This window comes from Emydura macquarii, unplaced genomic scaffold (genome assembly GCF_026122565.2).
Source record: "Emydura macquarii macquarii isolate MOO-44397 ecotype Brisbane River unplaced genomic scaffold, CSIRO-AGI_Emac_v2 contig_2768, whole genome shotgun sequence".
In the NCBI taxonomy this organism is placed as follows: Eukaryota; Metazoa; Chordata; order Testudines; family Chelidae; genus Emydura; species Emydura macquarii.
Genome location: NW_027132905.1, coordinates 2,279,950 through 2,298,628, shown reverse-complemented (window position 1 = coordinate 2,298,628; position 18,679 = coordinate 2,279,950). Strand labels below are relative to the sequence as shown.

At 42.8% G+C, this 18,679-nt stretch overlaps 1 protein-coding gene across 1 annotated transcript in view; it reads left to right on the top strand.

Annotated features, from left to right (window-relative positions):
• Positions 1–18,572, top strand: part of GALNT10 (polypeptide N-acetylgalactosaminyltransferase 10) — a 128,798-nt gene extending 110,226 nt beyond the window's left edge. The window contains exons 8-12 of the mRNA XM_067566385.1: positions 1,677–1,784; positions 6,366–6,587; positions 7,403–7,519; positions 11,330–11,479; positions 13,507–18,572. Coding sequence (XP_067422486.1) covers positions 1,677–1,784; positions 6,366–6,587; positions 7,403–7,519; positions 11,330–11,479; positions 13,507–13,674 — 765 coding nt within the window. The 3' untranslated portion in view covers positions 13,675–18,572. The remainder of the gene's footprint in view (positions 1–1,676; positions 1,785–6,365; positions 6,588–7,402; positions 7,520–11,329; positions 11,480–13,506) is intronic.
• The last annotated feature ends 107 nt before the right edge of the window (positions 18,573–18,679 follow it).

Here is an 18,679-nt window from a genome sequence, read left to right as displayed (position 1 = left end):
AAAGTTTCCCCGAAAGTTAAATGGAATACAGACTTTATTCATCTGCAGCAACTATCCTGTCCTCTCAGGACACAACAGTAATTAAAATAAGACCAGAGGAACAAAAATCCATAGGTCAGAGTTTCAGTCAAAATTCCTTTTTGTATCCTTTACAGTTACAAACATTTGATTAAAATACTCTGGGTTAGTGAAATTCTGATCTCTGGACACTGACAATATAAAGAGATGAAACTTCATTAAGCTATACACTGTTAGGAAATGACAATGATTATTAAGTGTCTAGAAGCCAGTAGATAGAGATGAAACTCCAAAGGACTTTAGAGTTATTGACTAGTAATTATGCAGCAGCCTTGGCCAAATATTTCGTTCCCTTACTAAATATTTAATATTGTAGCTGTAGAATATTAATGAATCACCTTCTATGCATGATTCTGTTGACTAAACTCACTGTGCTGTGAATTGCTATATAACACATATAGAGCTTTTGAGTATTGAGATGGGATTTGGATATCAAACCAAGGGCAAGACAATGTCAAGTGTGTCTTACTGAATGAAAGGAGGAGAAAATGGAAGAAGCTGTTTGAAGATTGGTAGGAGCCAGCAATATAACTAATAAAGCATCTGTCAGGTAGTTAATGTTTGTCTGCTCCTCGTTTGCTAAGACAAGCACTTAAAAAAAACAAAACAAAAAAACAGAAGTCAGTCTAAGAAAAGTGCAATATCCTTTTTTTTTAAACATATAGATTAGATGTTTTCTGATTGGCTGAAGCTCCTAAATGTATTCCTTAAACCTACTGGAATGCATTTACTCACTGGTACAGAGAGCAGCATTCACTCTTTCATTCACTTAGTCGGGCAAAAAGATTACATCTGCATTAATCTAGATATAAAAGAAAGATATTAAAGGATGTTGGCACAGAATCAATGTCTCTGCATGGAAAATAAACTTCTTGGCCTCACCTTAACACTAATCAAGCATCAGGTCATTATTCTGCAGCTAATGCTCTATTCCATTGACTTTCTCTTCCTTTTTTTTTTTTTTAATGTAATTGTTTTCACCCAACAGGACTAGCACTAATTGCAGGGCTGCAGAAGCTAGGAGCGTGTCTCTACATTAAAAACATAGCATTGATCTCCTAGATCTAGACTTTGTTCTGATACCCAGCAGTAGCACAAAAGCATGGGAGCCAGTATTTTCTGGTTTGAAGCTTAGACAGGCTTGTGAATAATTCCATGAAGGGTGTTTGTATAGCACATGATCTGACCTACAGTGTTACTCCCTCAAGCTACTTTTGGAGCTTTTGCCTGACGTAGAGCACAGGATTTGGCATGGAGATCCAATTTTTAATCACTCTGTGCAATAATATAACATTCCACGTTAACTTGGGAAATAATCTGTGTCGGTGCTGTGCTGTTCAGAGTCCTTTGCTTCTTCCCACCCGAAGGCCAAGGATCTGAAGAGCGTCTCCGCAGCTAATGTGCTAATCCTTTGGCTAATCTGAAAGATGCCTAACTGTGCGCAGCCAGCAATCAGGTTTGAAAGTAGTATTTGAGGGAGAGACTGTGAATCAGTCTTTAAAATACAAAGCTTGGGTACATTTTTCTATATTGAAAGTTTTGTTTTTCAACTGAAGTGAATTCCGATTGTGCGTCTGTCCCTCTCTGCCATCCTACAGGTGTGGATGTGTGGGGGTCGCATGGAGGACATCCCTTGCTCCCGAGTGGGTCATATCTACAGGAAATACGTTCCTTACAAGGTTCCAACAGGAGTCAGCCTGGCAAGGGTAAGCATTTTTCTAACTAGCCTTCCCGTCCAACTTGAGGCCCAGGGACAGGCACGTTGAGGACTCTGCAAGCCTCAACTCTCCATAGCTTGTATCATGCTTAGAGGTGGAAAAAGACCTATTGGCTTAGCAAATTGGTCCTTCTGTTAGGGCAAGGTACAGTTATTCTCCCCCACCCTCTCCACTGGAGAGGAAATCTAAAAATAACCAGCAGCTACTCTTGATCTTGACCAAAACTCTCAGGGCATGTAGAGTTCTGGGGTTGTGCGCTTGGCTGGCTGTAAGCAATATAATTCCCAGTAAAAGACACAGTATGTGTTTATCACTTGTGTAAAATTTCAATGTTATGATAGCTTAGAAGACATTCTGGGCAGTGTGGTACAGGGTGGTGGTTGTGCTGCTTCAATGATTGAAAGGCCTTTCAGCCTTTATGGCATGTCATGGCTGTTCTCACCCTGTAATAGGGTAATACTCTGTTAAAAAGAGAGATCTCATTACTGTACTCTGATACAATTAATTTAAGATCCCAGGCTCATGTTTTGAATGTGTTGTGCAGGTTTCCTTTGAGGATGGGGACTGAGAGATCAGATATAGAGTGATCATTTTGTGAAAAGCATTGACCCACGGGCAATACGGTTTTTTAATCATTTTTGTGTGTGAGTTCACTTGAGCATAGTGATTGCCTAGTTGCCCCATTAACAACTGTATGGGTGAAGTTAGTGTCCTCAATGAAGTACACCACATGTTGTGATAGGTATGTGCAGGACCCAGGGATCTTGAAAGGTGTGTTTGTACAAAGTATTGATCATCGTAGCAGTGGGAGATATGTCTGCAGGTTCACACTCAGATACTAACGAATATGCTCCCATGAGAGAGTCTGGGATTCACACTTAAAAGCACCTTCACCAAACAAGGACACTCCATCAGAGAAATACATTACATCTTGGAACAGTCACCCTTCTACTGTCTACAAAGAGAATAGAAAAGTAAGGGATAATGGATGGAGAGGAGGGTGAATTGGTTGCTGTCTCTGAGGCAGGTGGGAGAGAGAAGAGGCAGTGGATATAACAAGAAGTTCTTTGTATGACAGAAGATGAGAGCAAAGGAAGCAGTAGGAAAGAGCAAATAAGTAGATCTCAGCCCCACTTATTGTGAGCAGCAGCCATCACCACAGCTGCAACTTATTTCTCTAGAGGAGATTAAGATAGCAAAAAGGCGTTTGGAATTGTGTGTGAGACTGCACAAAGCACTCCCCTCTTACCGCAGGCATAGTTGGTGGGGCCCCTCCCCACAGTCTAGAGTACTTCACATAGCAACAACAATAGTGTCCAGTAATTCCCTTTTGGGGTGTTTTCCATCTTCCCAGTGGTGCTTGGTAGGAAACTGGTTTGCAGCCTGATCCAGGCTTTATTTGATAGCAAGGGATGAACAGAGACTGCTGTGCTAGGTGATAAACTAAAATCACCTCTGCCTTTCAAACAAGTGGGAGAAGGGAAAGAGGCTGCCCTTATCCAAAGCTGAGCTCCTGTAGAATTAAGTGATTTGCACTGATTTAAGAGAAAGCAGTAGAATGCCTGGCCTGCTTCACTGTGGGCAAACATGTGAGCTGCTGGAGAGTTGCCTGAGTACGTGCCCAGAATAAGCAGTGAAGGCTTAATCAGTGCTAATTTGAGCAATGAAACTAGCAACATTGTCAGATGCAACCCCTTTGCAGCTGTGCCCTATACTAAGCACCTGCAGTGAGGCCAATGGTGAAATGTAAATCAGAAATGTGCTGCTAATGTAGCAGGCGGGATGTCAGGAGGGAAGCACAGACGTGCAGATGGCAACTGTGGAGTATTTGGACTTATTGTACAACATGCAACCTGTTTCATGCTGTGGAAATTGGGAAAGTGTTTGATTCTGGAGGAAGATTTAGAGAAGTACAGGTACAGCAATTTGTGATCACCAGAGTAAATGCAAGAGGCCTTATCTGTCACTGAAGTAAGGAGACAGTACGGCATGGGTAACTACAGTTACTAACTGAAGAAAAGCAGAAGAGATGTTTCTAGAGCATCCGTCGTCATAGTAACTAGACATCGTTGAGTGGGACTGGCACATGCTCAGATGTTTTTTGCAGTGTTGTCACCATGTTGGTCCCGGTATATGAGAGACACAAGTTGGGTGAGGAACTTCTGTTGGTGAAAGAGAAGCTTTTGAGCTTACACAGAGTTCTTCTCCAGGTTTTGGAAAGGTATTCAGAGTGTCTCAGCTAAATACAAGGTGTGACAGTTTATTTGGCCTAAAGAGTAAAACACATGTTTCAGGAGACCATTTAAAATGAAGTGGACAATTAACACCTCTGCAGTCATAGGACACCACCTACAAAAGACAAGCCTGGGAGCTTAAATTCATAACTCAAACGCTAAATGTCAAGGTCTCAGAAATAATGGTGTCATGACTCTGTACAACAGTCTGTAATCTACTAACCTCCTTTGTCTTATGACTAGAGAGGTGTTGATTGCCCACTTCCTCTTCATTGGTCTCCTGCAACACATTTACCCCTTAGGCTAAATAATTTGTATCACCTTGTCATCTAGTTATGACCTTGAGTACCTTACACTGACTACCTTTCCCAGACCTGAAGAAGAGGTCTGTGTAGCTCTGTGTCTGGTTCACCACTGATCCAGTAAAAGATACTATCTTACCCACCTTGTGTCTCCAATATCCTGGGACCAACATGGCTACAACAACACTGCAAACTGTTGTAATGATTGTTTTTGTGTTTGATATTTACATGGCAAAGATTTGCAAACCTATTAAAACTTCCTAAATCAATAGTAAAAGAAAAAAAGAGCCCCTTCATCCTCATACCTCACACTGTACTGGAGGAGTAAGCTATAAGGCTTATCCATTCAAATTTCTTCAATATCGTCGTTGAGAAAGAAGGAAGATAAGTCCTTAGCACTGTACGCTGCAGTTTTCTACTATTGTTTGCAAGTAAAGAAATTGAAAAAAGGTTAGTAGCACCCTCTGGTGGGAAAATAAAAAAGGATATAAAACTAAACAAGAAAGAGTGGTCCTACCTGGTTATACCTAGATCCAGAGGGTCAGAAAACATCTTACATTCCAGCTACATAATCAGGACAGTCTTATCAAGTATTACTGTGGCAAAGGAATGACCTCTCAGAGATGTGGTGTTCTTCTGTTCATCTCCCCTGTTATGTTAGAATCCTGCATGAAACTGCTGAGTCAGTTGTTCTGATTCCTTGTAAACTCCAGGATGTCTGAGGGAATTAGGGGCAGACATGGGAGGATCCTGCTGGAAACCTTGTAATTGCCAAACTCGGACAATGTTGAGGCTTGAGGTATACATTTAGTTGTTGGCAAATCAGATCATAAAGTCACACCTCAGGAAAGATGTGTGTTTGGCCTTATATACAGTTGACTGTCTGTATTTGGAGCAGGATAAGAATGTGACTTGCTCACAGTTGCCTTCACGGTTTTTGCTTCTAATCCTCCCTTCCAAATGCAGTGCTGTCAGTGGAGCGTTCCATTGGAATTGGTATGTCAGGTGTATTTGTTGTGCTCAGCCGTACCGTTGGTATATTCCAGAGAGAGTGTGTCTAATGTTGCCAGGCAGCAGTCAGGGAGCTAATGACATATTGTACTCACTGTGTTAGGCAGTACAGCAGGTACTTTGTGCTGGATCTACCCTGTGTGTTTAGCAGCAGTCAAAAAACTGTGTATAGCTACATTGTGGATTTAATGCTAGCAAACTGTTTGCACTGAAGTGATCACACTGCTGGTTTAGTAATGTAATTAACTAAAATTCAGTGTATGCCGTTACCTGCTTGTTGTTTTTTATCAATATATCTGAGTTTATTTCTTCCAAATGAAGACTTGAGTTCCATTTTAAAGTTAGTACAGACCTAGAGTTAGCCTACAAAAGGCTTTGCTGTTTTTTTTTAATTGACTTGGTCATGGGCAAACTTGTTAACAGGAAGCAAACAGCAGGGGATGTTCTGGAGGGACTGCATCTCTAGTGTACATACTCTCCCCCTTGCTGTGTTTCAATGTTAAGTTTCTCTTAGTTGTTGATATAAAAGAATTAATAACAATGGAGAGGAGAGAATACCATGAGAAGATGCTTTCCAAAACTGGGTGCTACAGATCTCATTCAGAAAGGAAGACAAAAGGATGTGGCAGGATGGATTAGAGCAGGAGGGGTGAGAAGTTGTCATCTCAGACCTGTACGTATACAGTGGCATTTACAATTGCTGTCTCTGCTCTGACTTGTGTTTTAAATCAACTTCTGGCTAAATGCTGTTTCCACAGCACAAGGAACCACATGTAATGGCCAACCACCAAGGATTCTGTTTTGACATCAACCAAAAATACCTTTTCTTATAACTTTCCTGGAAGTAGAGAATAATACCAAAAATTATCTTGCTCCGAGCAGCCCGAGAAAATTAATTAATGAAAATCTTTCTGAGCAAAACCATGAGACCTGCTCTGAATTCTAATGCAGAGTTGGAGTGGACACAGTTTTTCATACACTTCTTCCCTCTCGTTCCTTCCACATGTCTGCTACCTATGTAGAACTTGAAGCGCGTGGCCGAAGTGTGGATGGATGAATACGCAGAGTACATCTACCAGCGTAGACCCGAGTACCGGCATCTCTCTGCAGGGGATGTGACTGCTCAGAAGGAACTTCGCAACAACCTCAACTGCAAGAGCTTCAAGTGGTTCATGAATGAGATCGCTTGGGACTTGCCCAAGTTCTACCCACCAGTGGAGCCCCCGGCAGCTGCCTGGGGAGAGGTGAGTTCATCTCATAAACTGCCAGGGTTGACAAGCCACAAAGATCTACCAGGCTGTTTTGGATCGTTATAATAGAGCTAATCACGAATGCGGATATCTATTAGCCACATTCCTGTGAGCAGACATAACATCCTTATTCATAATGATTCTGCTCTGAATGCTTGAGATCAGAATTCCTGCATGGTTCGTTGGACTGGCCTGCTCAGGAATAGGGCAGACTTTTTTGCTGACCATTTCCATTAGCACGTGATCCGTACACTGGCTTGTTCTGTAAGATTGCAGCTAGTGCACTGTGTATTGGTTAGGGGAGGTAGCGTAATCCAGTCGATAGGACATGGGATTGAGGAATCAAGAATCACAATAGTAATAAAACCCAAGTGTTCTGTGAGACCTCGGGCCAGTCAGCTAGCCTTTCTGCACCTTATCTTTCCCATTTCTAAAAACCAGAGTAATACTACTCATTATAACGCGTCTAGTCTAGGGATAAGAAGCCCATAAGTGAGACTTGTTCTGCTAATTATTAAATAATAGGCTCTGCTGTCCTCTAGTGTACATTCTGTTTAAGTTAAATGCAGGGCACTTAAAGCAGATCACTGTGCTATATAAATTAATCCCTGGTTTTGACCTACAAACTTTGCATGCCTCTTTCCAGCTGTAACAATGCCAGCTCAATTGTATAATAATGTAAGGCATTTTGCAATGCATCTTTGTACTAATAACTACTGCTGTTTAAGGTAACTCCTTAAATCATTCTGCCATTTAGCTGTCACTTCAATAGAAGTGTAACATAACTAATTAACAATTTAATATTGCAGATCCGTAATGTAGGAACTGGTCTATGTGCAGATACTAAGCACGGAGTTCTGGGCTCCCCACTGAGGCTGGAAACCTGCGTGAAAGGCAGAGGAGAGGCAGCTTGGAACAACATACAGGTAATCGCGTCTTCCTCATAACGCATTCATTTTTAAAAGGCTTATGATGAGGACAAGCTACATTAAAAATAAACATCTTTGCCATGATCTAAATTAGGACCTAAAAATATCACTGAGACCAGGTGCCTGGGGTGGGTCACATTGAGAATGCCACACTGCAAGAAATAGGGTAGATAATACCCAAAACTGGTGATTTATTCGATAATTAGATTCAACGAGCCAGTAACAAAATAGCTTCTGCAGTACCACACTGGTTAACCAGAAGCTAAACACAGTCCTCCTTAGGCATTCCAGCCCTTGGCTTCAATCCAGATAAATAGGTCTAATATGGCGAGGGGTTACTGAAAATCTAATTCACTTTATGAGAGGTTCTTACTAATCCCAGAGAATCAGACACATACCCTCAGGTCAGTATATATTTCAGATCTTACCCAAATATCACGCTATCAGCCAATCCTTATTAAACTAACTAAAGATTTATTAATAAAAGAAAAGGAGAGTTATAAATAGTTGTTAAATCAAATACAAATGATTGCAAAGTCCTTATTAGGTTTGTAGCAGTGATAGAATATTACAGTGATAGAAGTGATAGATTGCTGACTTGTAAAATCTCTCTGGAATCACCCAAATAGATTGGGGGTCATCAGTCCTTGTTCAAAGCTTCCTTGTTAGAATTCCAGTCCAGAGAAATGAAGCATAAAATGAAGACAAAATGGAGATATCTCAGGGGTCTTTTATATCTTCTGCCATGTGCTTGGAATTTTACTATCCCAAACAAAGCCCACAGCCCCTGTTTGTGGAAAGTTACTGGCCCAAGATGGAGTCCAGGGTCACATGATCATATCACGTGTCCTTACATGGTTTGCTGAATGACAAGGCGTGGCCACTGGATCCTTGTTGTCTGAGGCATCCTGAGGAAGGGCTATCTGTGCGGGATGAGTTTCTTCTATGGCCCATTGTGAGAGCTGAGTATCCTTGATGGGCCATCAATACCTAGCTGTCTAGTCTTGATGTAAATGTATCTGGAGGGTAACACCCAGGAATACAACGCAGATTTAAGATACAAGCACATAGTCTTGATGTAAATGTATCTGGAGGGTAACACCCCGGAATACAACGCAGATTTAAGATACAAGCACATAGCTAATATTCATAACTTCAGATACAAAGATGATACATGCGTATAAACAGGATAATCATACTGAGCAAATCATAACTTTTCCATTGACACCTTCCTTCCATGATGCACTTTGTGCAGGATTTATGGAAATTGTTTAACAGTGACATAAATGGTCACCTTTCCTATGTGCAGCATCGATCACAATGGCTTCACCTCTCAGTAATGAGGTACAATGTTGTGCTGGGTGAGTGAAATGTGGTCGAAGCACCAAACGTATTGATGCTGTTCCTACTAGACTGCAGCAGTTAGTGTAAACGCAAACAGTGGGAGAGAGAGGATCTGGAGCCAGGAAGGCCCATTGTGGAGCTTTTAACCAGTCTTTGAAGTGTTGGGGTGAACAGAAGAGAACAGAGGAAAAGAATACACCAAAACAATAAAAAAACTGGTAACAAGGCAACTATAATCTGTAACAAAGTGAATATTAACTTCAAAGCATCTGCTGAAAGAAGTGATGAAGAGGAGTACCGTACGTATCGATGAACCTGCAGGCATATTCAATAACCACTTACTATTGTTCCTCTGACAGGAAGCAAATGCATGGTTAACATCCCAACCATTGCTGGGGAGAGAGATTAAAATGGCTGGGCTATAGATCCACCCTCTTGACACATTAGGTGCCAGAAATGACAGCTTTATTGTAACTGAGTGGGGGGAAATATTGTTAGTCTAAAATGTAGCTGCCAAGCTGAGGAAAGATCAAGAAAACAATGTATCTATTATGGAGCAATACATAACTCTTCAAGGAAATGGATTTGGTATTAGAAGATAAAGGTCTGTTGCATATGAATTTTGATGCATGAAAATTGGAAATTAAACCAATTTACTGTGAGATTTGGTTAAAAAAATAATCCTTCACTCTGTCAGTGGGTTCCCTGGGCAAGTATCTATGGAGCTGTTTGTTTAAATTTAGGATGATAGTGTGACTTTGTTTTTGTATAATCCATCTCTGAAAAACTATAACAACTTCCATTGAAGGTTTTCCATTGAAACCCTCTGGGTTCTCTTCTGGGGAGAAGGGGGGGGCAATTGGCCCTTATAGGGGGTTTTTGATAGCATCTCTTTGAATAGTAAAGTCACAAAGCTACCTCTGTATTAGCTTCACCTTCCTACTGACACTGAGGTATGTGTATTTCTGAAGAGTTCCTCTCCTGTTGTCTCCATGATCACATAGCCACAATCCGTAGAGCAGCTCCTGCTCTCCAGGGATTGACGAGGGAGGGAGGGAGGCAGCTTCTCTGCCCCAGACTGTCTCCTATTAACTGGGAGTGAACAACCTCACTCTGAAAAGGAATTCCCACTTCCTGGATAAATTCCAGTGCCTGTTAATGTCACAAGTGGGGAACCCGTACCCCTAAGTATCTATATTGCCATAGGGTCTAGGAGCCCAAGTCATGGACCAGGACCCCATTGTGCTAGGTGCTGTACAAACACAGAACAAAAAGACAGTCCCTGCCCCAAGTGGAAAACAAAACGCTTTTATACTAATAACGAAATTTCAAACTATAGCTTCATTGCCCAGTAGGACTCAGCCCCGCAGGCTGGGCCTATTGGCAGCTGGCATTTCAACACCAGTGCTAAGACACTAAGGCTACAGCCTTCCTCCTTTGGTCACTTCATCCCTTTTTACTCCCATTCCATCTTTTGCCACCACCATAAAAAAGGGATCGGGATCTTGATGCCATTCCTAGGTCAGTGGAAAAGATCAATTGAGAGTACCATTCTCGTGTTACCTTATAGACTTTAAGGTCAAAAGGGACTATCATGATCACCTAGTCTGACCTCCTGCAGGTTGCAGGCCACAGAACCTCATCCACCCACTCCTGTATAGACCCCTAACCTCTGTCTGAGTTATTGAAGTCCTCAAATCATAATTTAAAGAATTCAAGTTACAGAGAATTTGCCATTTACACTAGTTTAAACCTGCAAGTGACACTTGCCCCCACGTTGCAGTGAGCCAAAAAAAACCCAGGGTTTCTGCCTGTCTGACCCGGGGCAAAATTCCTTCCTGGCCCCAAATCTGGCAGTTAGACCCTGAGCACGTGGGCAAGACCCAGCAGCCAAACACCTGGGAAAAAATTCTCTATAGTAACTTAGAGCCCTCCCCATCTAGAGCGAGTGGGGCCCTGGTCCATGACTAGATATTTGCTGCTAGCAGTCGCAGATTGGTTACATGCCATTGTAGGCAGTTTCATCATACCATCCCCTCCATAAACTTACCAAGCTTAGTCTTGAAGCCTCTGTCCCCTTCCCACTGAGTAGCTCGTGCTACCTCCAAGGAGCCCCTGATAGCCTGGGGAGCACAGGGCTTTAGCTCAGATTCCCTGAGCTGTTGTGCCTATTGCCAGGGCCGACCACAGAACCATTGTTAATGAGGGCAGCTTGCAGCTCTTTCCTGATTCTGCCCTCTGCACTGGCAAGTGCTCTAAGCAGGGAGTTGTAAGCTCAGTACCCCCATTCAGATCCACATACCAAACTGGGGAAGTGGCTTGCCTTCCCCAGAGAAGTGCTATCGAGCTGAGCAGTGCTGTGCCCTGTGGGGAAACGGAAGAATTTCAGTCTTGAATCTGGGTGGCTTCTCTTCATTCATGCACATTCATCCCATTCTAAGAGGGTTGTGTTTGTCCTGGCAGGTATTCACCTTCAGCTGGCGGGAAGATATCCGTCCCGGGGACCCTCAGCACACCAAGAAGTTCTGTTTCGATGCCATTTCCCACAGCAGTCCTGTGACCCTCTACGATTGTCATGGAATGAAGGGGAACCAGTTGTGGAGATACAGGAAAGTGAGTGTGTTCACTTGATGATGTCACATCATTCCATGAACACCTGAGATTCTGTGTAATAACATGACTCGTGCATTATTCTCTTGTGATTCATGTATTTATGATAAGAGAATCTATAGGAATCCATTGTCATTTAGTATTAATAAAAGCAGCACAGGCAAGATAGGGTAGATGTATCTTTTTTCACCTACCTGAATGGAAAAGGCCTCCATGAGAAACTCATGGCTATGTCTAGACAGACGGCGGCAAATTTGCCGGAAGTGGAAACCTGCTCAATTGACCGGGAAATCGATGCTATTAATCCACCTCCACCAGGTAGAGTAATACTGCATCGACAGGAGGGCATTTCCCATCAGCACAGCGAACAGAAGACACCACGGTAAGTAGAAGTTAGGAAGTCAAGAGGAGATACACACGCTACGTAAAGTAGCTTGCGTATCCCTTGTCGACTGCTGCCGAATTTGGCAGCAAGTGTAGACATAGTCCATGAGTAAGAAGAGGGTATTAAAACCACAAACTACATGAGACAGCAAAAGCAGCCTGCTTCTTATGTTTGCTCTGCAGAGCCTGCCCCAGGTAGCGATTTGTGTCTGTCTTGTTAGTGTGGGCACTGGAACCACATTTCATTGATGGCGTAAGCAGCACCGCTCCAGTGACTTCCCCGAAACTGGTTCTGCTTGTACCAGTTGTGTCTGGTTTAGTGTGGGCTCAGTACTTGGTTATAGGAAAGTCAGTGTAAGACCAACTTCTGTTCTTGCATGATTGCAGATTGGCTTCAATCAGGCAGCACTCAGTCCTGCTCCTTCCACTCACACGAGTGCAAGGCTCCTCGTGTCCCTTTTATACGCCCTTATTAGATGGCGCTGTCTCCCTGTTGCTTCATTTAGAAATGGGAAGGAACAGCATTGTCATGCCTCCTGCTCCTAGCCAACAAAAGAACAAGCAAGGAGACCCTCGGTGTTAAACCAGCAGCAGTTTCCACCCACAGCTGGGCAGTAATGCAATACCTGCCATGCAGAACCTGTTTATGAAGTTGTACTAGAGTTCCTCAGGTTGAGATTTTAATAATGTGGATGCTCCTTCATGAGCGGATGTGAATCAATACTTTACAATCAATGTTCGTGTAGCAACAAGTAGAGATTTTTATTTAGAATGCGCTTTTCCCACAATCTGTCCCCCTCCCTACCTCCTATGCACTGTGTGACTGGAGGGTAAACAGCAGAACGTGAGCCTGCAGGCTGAAGAATCTAGCTTTAGTTTGCTTTTGCTTTGCCTGGCAGATGTTGCAAGGGTTGGACTGGGTGCCGGTGGCAAGGAGAGAAAATGTGGACAGGCACACACGTGCCATACTAACATTTCAAGTATGTAGGCAGGGCTCACGTGGAAATCCTGATCTCTGAACCAGTTCAGCACTTCTTGCAGAAGTGATGCATTCTACTGCTCATCCAGATAACATGAAGTGAAGTAGACAGCAAAAGTAACATTAGTGTCTGCTGGAGAAGTGGGAGTGGGGGATGTCGACGTCTCCCCAGGGAAGTGCTTGGGACCCCACTCGAGAAATTTAAAAGCAGACGGAACAAAGCATTATAAAATGCAAGGAACTATCCTACTTTAGAAGGGGAACGGACTTTTTAAATTTGTGGAATATCATAAATAACTGTTCAGAGCACCATGCACAAGAAAGAAAATTTCTGTCTTGAAGAGCTTGCAGTTCAAGTTACATGTTAGACTAGATCTGATGCATAAGTCCTTTCCATTTCCATGAGATGTCTGCAGCCAACAGCAAGTCAGGAGTAGGGTGAAATAGTGGTGGGGGGGGAAATGTGATGGGTAAAATATCTGAAAGGGCAAGACCAAATGAGAGAGACGCCCTTCCATTCAAAGGCTTGTATCTAGATGTGATAGGGCAGCAGACGGGTAAAATAGGATCAGCCTTGTTTTCCTCGGTGGGATTTTCCTTTTACTTACCTATAGACCCCAGAATGTTCCCCAGTCCAGCAAATTGATTTTGAATTTTTCTTCCTCAGGACAAGACCCTTTACCACCCAGTAAGCAACAGCTGTATGGACTGCAGCGAGAGTGACCGAAAGATCTTTATGAACACTTGCAATCCCTCTTCTCTGTCGCAGCAGTGGATATTTGAACATACAAACTCAACCGTCTTGGAAAAATTTAACAGAAATCTTGATCTTTAAAAACTACAAATATATGTATTTTACAGCTATAGTTTTTACTGGGGAGGGTTACAAAAAATTTTTAAAGATTTTTTTTTTTTTTAAACAAACAATTAAGGTAAAAGGGAGAATCTCAGGAGAAGGATGTGACTAGCAGGCCAGTCTTTATTTTTCAGATGCTGCATCTTTCTCTTTTGGGGATGATGGAAGTCCATGAGGCTTTACCAGAATCACTTGTCTGTCAAGACCAGATCAGAGACTATTTTTAACCTGATTCAACCTGCATTTAGATCACACGTGGTACTTTCCCAGATGGGTCTGGCATGAATGGTTATGTTCTCCATGGCCCACACAAGTACAATACCACTCTTTCTGTAGCTGCTAAAGTGTTCCCAAATAGTCACTTTACCTCCCAGAATCCATCCAAGCAAAACATGCACTCAAAATTACTGTGCAAAGTCAACACAACTGAGTACCTAACAAATACACTGACTTCCAGTGCATCAAAGTGTAAAAAGCAATAGAAAAATAAAATGAGTGTCTTTCTCTTCTGTGCCCCAAACCAAAATATACTTAAAGCAGCTTGGCCCCTGTAATGCCTTCCAAAGGAAAAGGAATACAATTTGAGTGAACTAAAGGCAGTTGAAACTAATGTTCCAGTGAGTATAAGTCACCTGTGGAAAAAACACAATTTCATGCCCATGCACCTTGCTCTCTGCTTCCCATTGTTGTCTCTCTTCAGTATGAATGTGAAGGCTAAGACTATAGCAGGGTTCAAAAAAGAACTAGATAAGTCCATGGAGGACAAGTCCAGCAATGGCTTATTAGCAAGGGTGGCCATGCTCTGAAATGTCTGCAGCCTCTGTTTGCCAGAAGCTGGAAATAGGCAACCGGATGATTGCCTGTTCTGTTCATTCCCTCTGAAGCACCTGGCATTGGCCACTGTTGGAGACAGGACACTGGGCTAGATGGACCACTGGTCTGACCCAGTCCGGCCATTCTCATGAAGAAATAGAGAAGAGGATTTTAGGCTAATGGAACAGCCTGCAGCTAAAATAATTGTGGCAACTCTCGCTAATATCAGAATGCACAGTCACTTATAGTATGGGGTGTTTTTAGGATAGAAACATTCCAAGAATCCTTGCTATGAAATCTGCTGCCTAGGAAAACCTAGTTTTCTTCTAGAGACCTGGGGCCAAATTCACTCTTAGCATTTCTACTGAAGTTGAAGGATTTGAGACTGCTACCATGGCTGAATTTGGCCCATGGCTTTCTGTGGCCAGAACTCCATCTCTCTGCAGTGTGGAGGTAACCCCAGTGAGTGCAGGGCCCAGGTACAAGGCCGTTCTGTTCCGACAGATGACTGCATAGTTCACCTTCTGCTAAGATGCTGCATAAATCAACCAAACTAGCCGTTTTTCTCTCACCACCCAGCTGCTTAGCTTGTCCACCTACCCTGTAAGCACTCTTCAGGAGTGGGCAGCATGTGGCCAGCTCTGGGATTGCAAAGCATGCCGCAGCATGAGGGGCTGAAACAACCGAAGCACTGTCTTGGGATGAGTGAGGGTATGTTTGCAGGAAGAGCAGGCTGCTCTTTGGGACTCCTGAGCAGTACAGTAATAGATCTCTGCTCTTGCCGGGACATGAAGCACCCCATTTCAGGCATCTGCCCTGCTGTGCGGCTCATAAGCTTCACAAGAGAGCTGTGCTCTGATTGGGGTCAGGAGGCCCATATGGCATCCGCTTTGTGGTTCAAGCCTCCCCTTGCTCACCACAAGACGGTAATGCAACCGCTTCTGCTACTGCCTGCTCCCTCCTGCATTAGTTCAAGAGCTGAAGAGGTTATCAGGTGACTGATCTCTTAATGATGGTGCAGAATTTGATGCACCTTTGTCACGTAAATCAGAGTGGGCTTGCTGCAGTCTGGAAACTAATAAACCCAGACTTTACTTCTGAGAGGTTGCTAATTACAGCATTTTTGCAAAGGATTCACATAGTCCTTTGAAGTCAATCACAGCTTCATTTGGAGGGGTGGGAGGACAGAGAGTGACTGCCTTTTGGGATAGTCCATGTTTTTTTTTCTGTGATCCCTATGTGGTGCCAGCATACTACAGCAAGAGGTGCTGTACAAACTAGACCAGTGCCACACATTCTTTGATTAAAATATAATGTTATATGTTCTAAGTATCTGTAACATCTCATTAGGAGCACTTTTTGATCCCTTGGGGGGGAGGGGGCGCCTGTTTCCAGTGCTTTGTATGTAGCTGTCAGATGTTTTCCTTAAGTTATTAATGCTCTCATTAGCCTGGCTGTACTTACTGTGGGTCGCTAAAAGGCCTGGTGATGTCTCTGAATGTTTAAATACCTGTGAAACAAGAAGCTGTACGTGAAGAGCACGAGTTTATTATAATTGGGGGAGACAATCTGTAAATGATCTCTTGGTCATTCTGCTGCAGCTAATAGCGCTGTAACTTTAATGCCTGCATTTTAGTTTTCCACCTCATTAGGGGATCAGCTTCTGTTTAAATTACACGGCTTGCTCTGTACTTGGATTCACCTTGTAAGCAAAGTTTTGGACTTGTAGCTGCTTACCATGTTGGACACAAGCTTTTGAGATTATTGGGGAGGGGATGGGAGCCTTTGATACCTAGGTCAGTGATTTGGCTTTGGCTCCAGGACAGTTGTTTGGCAGCATGCACCAAAGGACTTGGTGATCTTAATGCAGTTCCTGCTTGACAGATCCTGGTCATAGGACCACTCACACAGCTGGCACCGCTGTTTCTGGGCTTAGCACAGAGACCAAGAGTTGAACAGACCGAGAATGCTATAGTCTCTTTTAGGGATAGTCTCTCCAGGTCCGTTGGAGTGCTGTCAATCTGGTGGATTTCAAATGAAGAATATCCCATGAATTCAGCCTGCCTGTCTGATTGGCTCAGTGGTGTTCTTTGAGCTATTGTTTTACGTACATTAATTATACATTTCAATGCCCAGCGGCTTTGCTGACTAATGGGAAGTATTACCATACTTGGTCACCCACTGATTGAGAAATTGAGCTTTTGCAGAGTAATCAGGCTAATTATTTCAATTATGTCTAGTTATTTATCAGCAAAAATCACCAAAGCATGAATCCGTAAACAAATCCTCACATGTGCATGCAAGTCAAGATCTGGTCTCAAATGCCATCAGTTACCTAAGGGAAAATAAATGTTTTTCACATCCAGATTTTTGTTCAAAACTAAAAAAATCTCTGCCCCTGGCTTCATACATTCTCTAATATGTGGCAACCCTGCATATAAGAATTCTGAAGTATAGTGGGATGCTGTGTGGTGTATTCACTAACATTTCAATACCCAGAATGCTCTTCCCTCTCTCGCCTGTTTCATAGTGGTGCTAATGTCTGACCCCTGTGAGCAAACAAAATGGGTCTGGACACTGCATGTGAGTGCAGGGAGTTTTCCTGTAGGCTTTGATGGCTGTAATCTCCCCCCTCTCCCAATCATGGAAGGTTGTGTGGGGTTTAATGGAAAGGGAATACAGCATCATTAAAATAAAGATGTGCCTTTTTAAATGCAAATGTACAGCAAATGCCTAAACTTGAACCATTTCCTAGTGCCTTGCTGGACAAGAGTGAAGTGGCTTGGGGAGCAGGGTGTACAAGACGGTTTGATGCAGTGTGCAATTACCATTCTGGGGTGTGTTTTTAAATGTCCGATTTTAAGTGCAAATTTTAGGATGACAGAAGGTTGTACTGATCAGGAGATGCAGGGGCTCCAGGTTTTCTGTATTAACAGAGTATCACACTCAGTAGGAAGTCTGCAGATAGAAGCCTCATTCTTCAAGTGATGGTCCCTATTGTGTTCCACTGAGCATTATGCTTGGGACATAGAGTAGGCGTTAAACTGATGTTAGACCAGAGGAATTCTTGGGCTGGTTATATATATATAGGAACTTAAATGAGCACTGAGTTCACAAGTAACTGGTTATTGGTATTAACACAGTGGAGCACGGTGCTCCTGTAGCCATCACTGTATCATTATGGTAACTGCACGGTCCTTGTGGGAGTGAGGGAGATCACCTGAGAACCCTGTGAACAGTCAGGATACATCCCTGGATGAAAGGAGCAATTTTCATGTACATTTTTTTTTTTTAAATAGGACCAGGATGTTGAAATGTTGGTGGGCATTAAGTGCCCAAGCCAGTCATTACCTGACACACACACAGCAGTGAACCGGTTGTCATTTTCACTAGAAAAGGATTGTTTAGCATCAAGTGTTCCTAATGGTTTGGTTTTTGTTTTATTTTGAACAGATGAATGTTGTGGAAAGCAAGTTAGCAAAGCACTGTTAACAAACAATAGCTTGAGGCTAATGTCCGTGATATCCAGTGTATTTTAAAAAAAATCAAGTACTATATTATGGGGGAGGCAGTGTGGGCTAGTGGGTAAGGCACTGGACTGGGAGATGGAGATCTGGGTTCTATTCCTAGTTCTTCTGCTGACCCGCTGCTTCCCCTCTGTGCTTCTTTTTCCTCATCTGTAAAATGTGGGTAATGTATACCTTTGTAAAGTGCTTTGATATTTACAGAGAAAAAGCATTATGTAAAAATGACTTAATAGTGTAATACAAATGACAGTTCTTCACAGACAAAGCTTTGAATGAAATACTACATTTCCTTAGGGGAACAGGGTAGTGAGTCAGAGATTAGAAAGTTGAGAGGAGGATTCCACCAGCATAGCTTGCTTATTTTTCAGTTGTAAATTCATTTCATTTTACTGATTAACCAGTCAGCGGCTGCCTTATCTAGGTGTCACTGACACTACTGAACTCGTACTCCAGTTGTTCCTCTGTAGTGAGATCATGTATAAAACTAGACACTGAGAAGTTTATGAAAATCATAATAAAAGACCTTTGTCTAGTTTTCCTGTGACTCTGCCTTTGCTAGCTGAGTAGGCTCTTCCTTTATTCACTTTGTGTTCTGAGCTTTCCTGATGCTTCTGTATTACCCAGAAGGCTAATCAGTGATTCCA